Source organism: Priapulus caudatus, unplaced genomic scaffold (assembly GCF_000485595.1).
Source record: "Priapulus caudatus unplaced genomic scaffold, Priapulus_caudatus-5.0.1 Scaffold3396, whole genome shotgun sequence".
In the NCBI taxonomy this organism is placed as follows: Eukaryota; Metazoa; Priapulida; class Priapulimorpha; order Priapulimorphida; family Priapulidae; genus Priapulus; species Priapulus caudatus.
In genome coordinates, this window is record NW_014580457.1 from 1 (window position 1) to 8,201 (window position 8,201).

The window sequence follows — 8,201 nt, forward strand, 5'->3', positions numbered from 1 at the left end:
CTCCATACCCACCCATCCACCCACCCACCCCAGCACTCACCAGTAACGCATGCGTCCCCCTCCATACCCACCCATCCACCCACCCACCCCAGCACTCACCGGTAACGCATGCGTCCCCCTCCATACCCACCCATCCACCCACCCACCCCGCACTCCCCGGTAACGCATGCGTCCCCCTCAATACCCACCCACCCCCGCACTCCCCGGTAACGCATGCGTCCTCTTTCCTCACCCTCCCAACGCACTCCCCGAGTGCTGGGGTGGGTGGGTGGATGGGTGGGTATGGAGGGAGACGCATGCGTTACTGGGGTGGGTGGGTATGGAGGGGGACGCATGCGTTACCGGGGAGTGCGGGTGTGGGTTTGAGAGGGACGCATGCGTTACCGGTGTTGGGAGGGTGAGGAAAGAGGACGCATGCGTTACCGGGGAGTGTGCGGGCACTCCCCAGTAACGCATGCGCCCCCCTCCATACCCACCCATCCACCCACCCACACCCGCACTTACCGGTAACGCATGCGTCCCCCTGCCAGTGGCGTAGCTAAGNACCGGTAACGCATGCGGTCGATGGCGACACTCATGTGGCGCGGGCTCTCGGGACAGGAATAGATGTTGCGGTCGTCCTCAGGGATGAGATCGACATCGTGAAAGATGAAGCATTGATACGGATAGCGCTTCAACGCCTCGACGAAGCCCGTGTTGAACAGCTTGGCGCGGTTGAACTTTGGACCTTCGATCTGCAGAGGGAAACAGAGAGGGTTAGAGATGGACAGATAAAGAGAGAGTTAGATGGATGGGCGTACGAGTGTAGTGATGGATGGAAGAGAGAGGAGATCGGTAGTTTTAATAAATACGTAGATAGAGAAACGTGGATGGAAGAGAGAGAGAGAGAGAGGAGAGATGGAAGGAGAGAGAGAGACGAGGAGAGAGGAGAGAGAACTGTCTAAAATAGATAGAGAGGTGGGATGGAGAGACCGGAGAGAGATGTATAACATATGATTAGAGAGTGCATAGAGAGAAGAGAGAGAGAGAGAGAGAGAGAGAGAGAGAGAGAGAGAGAGAGAGAGATGCAGATATAGAGAAAGGGTTATATATATTTAGAGAGAGAAGTAAATAGATGGAGATGAATGGATAGATAGAGGGTTAGAGACAGAGGGAGATGAATGAATGAAATGAAATGGATGATGGATGGATAAATAGATAGAGAATAACAAAATAACCGGTTAGATAGATATATAGTATAATAGATAGATTTAGGATAGATAAGATAGAAGATAGTTAGATAGATAGATAGATAGATAGATAGATGAGATAGATAGATATAGATAGATAGATAGATATAGCATAGATAGATAGATAGTAGATAGATAGAATAGATATTAGATAGATAAGATTAGAATAGGTATAGATAGATAGATAAGATAGATAGATAAGATGGTAAAGTAGATAATAGATAATAGATGATAACATAGATAGATAAGAGATAGATATAGATAGATAAGAATCAAATCAGAATTAAGATAGATAGATAGATAGAATAGATAGATAGAAATAGATAGGATAAGATAGATAGGGGATAAGATAGATAGATAGATAGATAGAATAGAATAGATAGATAGAATAGATAGATAGATAAGATAGAATATAGAATTGAGATTAGATATGTGATAGATAGATAGATATAATAGAGTTATGAAGATAGTATAGATGATAGATAGATTAGAGGAGATAGGATAGAAATAAGATTAAAGATAGATAGATAGAATGAGATAGATAGAGAAATAGATAGATAAGTTAAGATAGTTAGATAGATAGATAAGATAGATAAGTAAGATAGATAGATAGATAGATAGAAGATAGATAGAATAGATAGATGAGTAGATAGATAGATAGATAGAGTAGATTAGATAGATAATAGAATAGATAGATAGATAGATAGATAATAGAGTTAGATAGATAAGATAGATTAGATAGACTAGAAATAGGATAGATAGATGGATAGATAGCTAAAAATAAGATAGGCGTGCGCTACCACACATTACCTGACAACACCAACACTAGCTCAAAGACTCAAACCACATTTTCTACAAGGAGGCGTACATTCTCTACATGGGGGTACGTCTCCCACGCTGCGCGTACGCACGCCGCGCATGTGCACGCACCTCCTCGATGACGTAGATGGCGTAGTCGAGCTGCTGTCGCTGCAGCATAGCATGCATGTTGTTGAGGAATATGCGCAGGTGAGGCTCCCTGTCCCTGTAAGGTATGATAATGGCCACACGGTGGCGCGACGTGCAGTTTTCGGGGCGCCACCATCCGCCCGGTTCCAGGTTGCTGTAGCGTTTCTCCATCTGCTCCCAACTGGGCGGCGTCAACTGTACAGCTAGCGGTCCGACTGTTGAAGAATAGAGAGAGAGAGATTGAAGGAGGGGGAGAAGGAGGAGGAGGAGGAGGACGAGGACGAGGAGGAGGAGGAGGGAGGAGTAGGAGGAAGGGGAGGAGGAGGAGGAGGAGAAGGGGGAGGAGGAGAAGGGGGAGGAGGAGGAGGAGGAGGAGGAGGGAGAGGAGGAGGGGGGAGATAGCGTCCCTCTATATGCTCCCAGCTGGCGGCGTCAGTTGTACGCAAGCGGTCCGACTGTAAAAGGATAGAGAGAGATGACTATGAGAGAGGAGGAGGAGGAGGAGGAGAAGGAAGGGGAGAAGGAGAAGGAGGAGGAGGAGGAGGAGGATGAGGAGGAGGAGGAGGGAGGAAGAGGAGGAAGGGGCGGAGGAGGCGGAGGAGGATGAGAGAGGGAGAGAGAGAGACATGAGTATGAGAGAGGAAGGAGGAGGAGGAGGAGGAGGAGGAGGAGGAGGAGAAAAAAGAGGATGAACGCGAAGACACACACACACACACACACACACACACACACACACACACACACACACACACACACACACACACACACACACAACACGCACACACACACACACACACACACACAACACACACACCACACACCACCACACACACAACACACACACACACACACACACACAACAACACACACACACACACATAACACACACAACAAACACGCACACACACATACACACACACACACAACAAACACACACACACACACACCACACACACACACACAACACACGCGCATCACACACAACACACACACACACAACACACACACACACACACAACACACACAAACACACATAACAAACACGCACACACACATACACACAACACACACACACACACACACACACACACACACACGCGCGCGCGCGCGCACACACTCACCGAGCTTAGGTGGCAGCACCGGGCACAGCGGATGTGATTCATTCAGGATCGCCCGCGTCGTCGGAAACTCAAACGCCGAAAAGTTCAGCGTGGCACCACTAGACGTCGCCACATCCGTGACGTTAAAGAGGGCGCGCGCGAGCGGGAAGACGGAGCCACCGCGTCGCAGCGACGACGCGTTCAGGTAAGTGAGCATGATCGAGACGGGCGTGTTGCCTGGACCCATCATGGCGCCTGCCGCATACTGCATACCAATGAGCAGCAGGAGCAAGCAGAGAAGAACAAACATGGCGTGGTCGCGCTGCAGTAAAGTTCGCTGCTGTTTCTTCGACGTCGGCTGCTGCAGCGGGTCGGCGGTCGGCGACAGCCTGGAGCCAGACATGACGTCGGATGGTCGGCGGACGGTATATACCTTCTGCTGCTACTGCTGCTGCTGCTGCTGCTGCTACTACTCCTCCTGTTGTTTTTGTTGCTGCTGCTGCTACTGTTGCTGATGTTTCTGATGCTGCTTCCGCTGCTGCTTATGATGCTGATGCTTTTGTCGTCGTCGTCGTCGTCGTTGTTGTTGTTGTTGTTGTTGTTGTTGTTGTTGTTGTTGTTGTTGTTGTTTGTTCCTTCGCTATATTGCTCTTGCGGTTGTCGTTGTAGATCTTATTATGATTGTTGTGCTGCTGCTGCTGCTGCTGCTGTTGTCGTCGTTGTCGTTGCTGCTGCCTTTGCTGCTGTTGCTGCTGTTAATTAACAATTGTTGCCGCTGCTCAAGTTGTTGTTGTTGTTGTTGTTGTTGATCCTGCTATTGTTTCTGCTGTCGCCGTTATTGTTGCTGCAGACGTCGGCAGAGTTAACTGTGAATAGATAAAGAGAGATGAGGCTGAGAACACACACACACATACACACACACACACACACACACACACACACACACACACACACACACACACAGCCCACGCCACACAATACACATCACAGCACACACTCACAACACTCACACCACACACACACACACACGACACACACACCACACACACACACACACGACCACAACACTATCAAACACAGCACCACACACAACCACACAACACAAAACAGCACACAGGAACCAACAACAGCAACACAAACACACGCACACAACACACACACACCACACACATCACAAACCGCACAAAAACACACACACACAACACAACACCAACACACGCACAAATACACACACACACACACACACATCACACACACCACACACAAACACCACAACACACACCACACACAAGACAAACACACCAACACAAACACACAACACACACACACACACACACATCAACTCACACACACATCCACACAACACACACACACACACACACACACACACACACACACACACACACACACACACACACAAACACACACCAGGACCGTAGTGGCCTCCCAAAATGTGCTACTGCAGACCAAATAGTAGGATCACGCCAGTGTAAATAGTATATGTATTCAGCATTGTCGCACCTTCATGCCAGTAGTTGAATTGACAAGCGTGAACAACGAATGCGACGCTTGACACCTAGCCCATGCTACACAGGAGCGGGACGGTTCGACGCGCGCCAATGGGACGCGGCGCGCTCCCATCCGCCATTGGTAGAGAATAAGTGACACGACGCGATGCACCTACGAGCGGGCATCGCTTGTTCCCAGCAAGGGTTCTAGGTTGTTTAGACAGACACGCAGCTCTGAGAGCCGCGGTTTTTGATCCCATATAATATAAGCAGCATTTGACAAGCAAAGGAGGACACATCAGAAGAGTATAAGATTTAGCAGGAAGAGACTATGTTAGTCAGTCAGAGAGGCCTAGGCATGGTTGCCTATAGGCTGTATTATAATTATGTATAATATATGATTTGTTAATGTGTAGTATAATAAAAGTCTATGTGAAAAATTACTAATCCGTGACTACGTCTACGTTACGTCTACTGTGGTTATATCTGCTCTCTACGCTGCTGTTGCTCAAACGGTGCACTGGTTATCCTCTGCGACTACGCTGCCACTTCTACGCCGGTCGACGCGTAATTGCATGACACGCGAGATCTACAACCCTTCGCAAGTACAAACAATAGCGTGGCGATTATTGGTGCGTGGCCGCAGGCACTCGCATGGCTAACCGCCGCGATTTGCGACAGCCGAATACAGGCGGGTCTGGGGAAACTCCCCCCCAAAAAATATAGAGCCTTGGAATTGTATTTACTGCTTTTCAGGCTATGTTATGAAGCAACCAATTCTTCATTTTAAAAGGTCATTTGTAAGTTCAAAGAGGATGGGAGCTGAAAAGTCTATGTTTTGACTAAATATCTTAAAATATTAGTATATTGTATTAAAAATATTGTAATTATTTTAATTATGTTAAAAAATTATTAAAATATTGTAAACCGTGCAAATCCTGTTGTATTTTGGATGCGATGAGTGACTTACGAGGCTATTAGTGTATTTATTACTCCGATACACACATACACATAGACATATATATACATAGACATCACACGTACTTACACAGGTGCTGTGATAATAAATATATCCGACGAACATTTTCCATTCTTCCTCTTTCTTCCTATTCTTCCATCACTCTCTTCCCTCATTCTCTACTTCCTCTCCTCCTCCTACCCATCCAACGCCTCTACCACACCCCTACCCCTCTAACGTCTCTACCACACCCCTACCCCTCCAACGCCTCTAGCACACCCCTACCCCTCCAACGCCTCTACCACACTGCTACCCCTCCTACGTCTCTACCACACCGCTACCCCTCCAACGCCTCTACCACACCCCTACCCCTCCAACGCCTCTACCACACCCCTACCCCTCCTACGTCTCTACCACACCCCTACCCCTCCTACGTCTCTACCACACCCCTACCCCTCCAACGCCTCTACCACACCCTACCCTCCAACGCCTCTACCACGCCCTTACCCCTCAAACGCCTTCTACCACACCCCTACCCTCCAACGCCCTTACTCACACCCCTCCCTCCAACGCCTCTACTCACACACGCTACCCTCCAACGGCCTCTCTTACCCACGCCCCTACCCCTCCTACGGCGTCTACCACGCATACCCCCCGGGGCAAGCGGCCGGCACTTACCACACGCTACCCCTCCCAACGCCTCGTACACACCCTACCCCTCCAACGTCTCTTACCACACCCCGCTACCCACTACAACGCCTTTACTCACACCCCTACCGTCTCCAACGCGTCTATCCACTGCCCCTACCCCTCCTACGTCTCATACCGAGCGCCGATAACTCCCTCCAAACGCTCTCTACACGCCCTACCCCTCCAACGGGCTCTACCACACCCCTACCCTTCTTCAACGCTATCTACCCACACGCCTACCCCTCGCCTGACGCTTCGTACCACAACCCCTATCCCTCAGACGCGCTTGCTACCACACCGCGCGTACCGCACTCCAACGGCCCGCTACACACACCCCTACCCTCCTACGTCTCTACCACACCTACCCCGCCCAACGCCTCTACCACACCCGCTGACCCCGCCAAGCGCGCTTGACATACGCCCTACCGCCTCCTACGATCTCTACCATACGCTTATCCCTGCCAAACGCCTCTACCACGCCCCTACCCCTCCTGAGCGTCTCTACCGCACACCGCTACCCCGTCCAACGCTTCTACCATCACCCCTTACCCCTCCTTACGCCTTCTACCACACCCCTACCCATCCAACGCCCTCTACGCACACCCTACCCCTCTAACGCTCTCTACCACACCTCTACCTTCCGTACGCCTCTACCATCACCCTACCCCGTTCCAACGCCTCTGACGCACACTGCGACCCCTCCAACGCCCTCTACCACACCCCGCGACCCTTCATACGTCTCTTACCACACCCTAACCCCTCCAACGTCTCTTACCACACCCTACCCCTCCAACTCCTCTTACCACACCCCGTACCCCTTCTACGTCTCTACCACACCCCTAGTCCCCCCAACGCCTCTACCACAACCGCTACCCTTCAACGCTCCTCTACCACACCCCTACCCCTCCAGACGTCTCTATCAGCGGAGCGCCTTACTCCGTCCAACGCCTTCTACCATCACCCTTTACTTCCTCCAACGCTCTCTACCCACACCGCTATCCCAATTCAACGCGGCTCTACCTACACCCTTACCAAACTCCCACGCCCTCTACCACATCTCTACCCCTCCAACGCCCTCGTACCACACCGCCTACCCTCTCCCCTACGCCTTCTTAACCTACACCCCATACCCCTCAACGCGCTCTACCACAATTCCTACCCCATCCAACGTCTCTACCACACCCTACCCCTCCAACGTCTCTACCACCGACCCTACCCCTTGCATTCACGTCATCTACCACACCCCTTACCCCTCCAACGCCTCGTACCACAACCCTTACTTCCCCTCCAACGCCTCTCATACCACACCCCTACCCCTCCAACGCTTCTACCACACCCCTATCCCTACAACGCCTCTACCACACCCCTACGCCTCCAACGCCTCTACCACACCGCTACCCCTCCAACGCCTCTACCACACCGCTACCCCTCCAACGCCTCTACCACACCCCTACCCCTCCAACGCCTCTACCACACGCCTACCCCTCCAACGCCTCTACCACACCGCTACTCCTCCAATGCCTCTACCACACCCCTACCCCTCCTACGTCTATACCACACCCTACCCTTCCAACGCCTCTACCACGCCCTTACCCCTCCTACGTCTCTACCACACCCCTACCCCCCAACGCCTCTACCACACCGCTACCCCTCCAACGCCTCTACCACACCCCTACCCCTCCAACGTCTCTACCACACCCCTACCCCTCCAACGCCTCTACCACACCGCTACCCCTCCAACGCCTCTACCACACCGCTACCCCTCCAA

General features: G+C 51.2%; 2 protein-coding genes across 2 annotated transcripts in view; one reads left to right on the top strand and one right to left on the bottom strand.

Moving 5' to 3' along the window:
- Window positions 1–504: 504 nt before the first annotated feature.
- Window positions 505–3,782, bottom strand: LOC106819422 (beta-1,4-N-acetylgalactosaminyltransferase bre-4-like; the record flags this gene model as incomplete). Its single annotated transcript, XM_014824062.1, has 3 exons — window positions 3,299–3,782; window positions 2,160–2,392; window positions 505–734 (listed from the first exon to the last, which is right to left on the bottom strand). Coding segments are annotated over exons 1-3 (845 nt in total), but the record flags the coding sequence as incomplete, so codon positions are not given.
- A 4,118-nt stretch (window positions 3,783–7,900) lies between these two features.
- The window catches only part of LOC106819423, a gene marked incomplete at both ends in the record, with an annotated part of 5,712 nt that continues 5,411 nt past the window's right edge, over window positions 7,901–8,201 (top strand). The window contains one exon of the mRNA XM_014824063.1: window positions 7,901–7,980. Within this exon, the coding sequence (XP_014679549.1) occupies window positions 7,901–7,980 (80 nt within the window). The remainder of the gene's footprint in view (window positions 7,981–8,201) is intronic.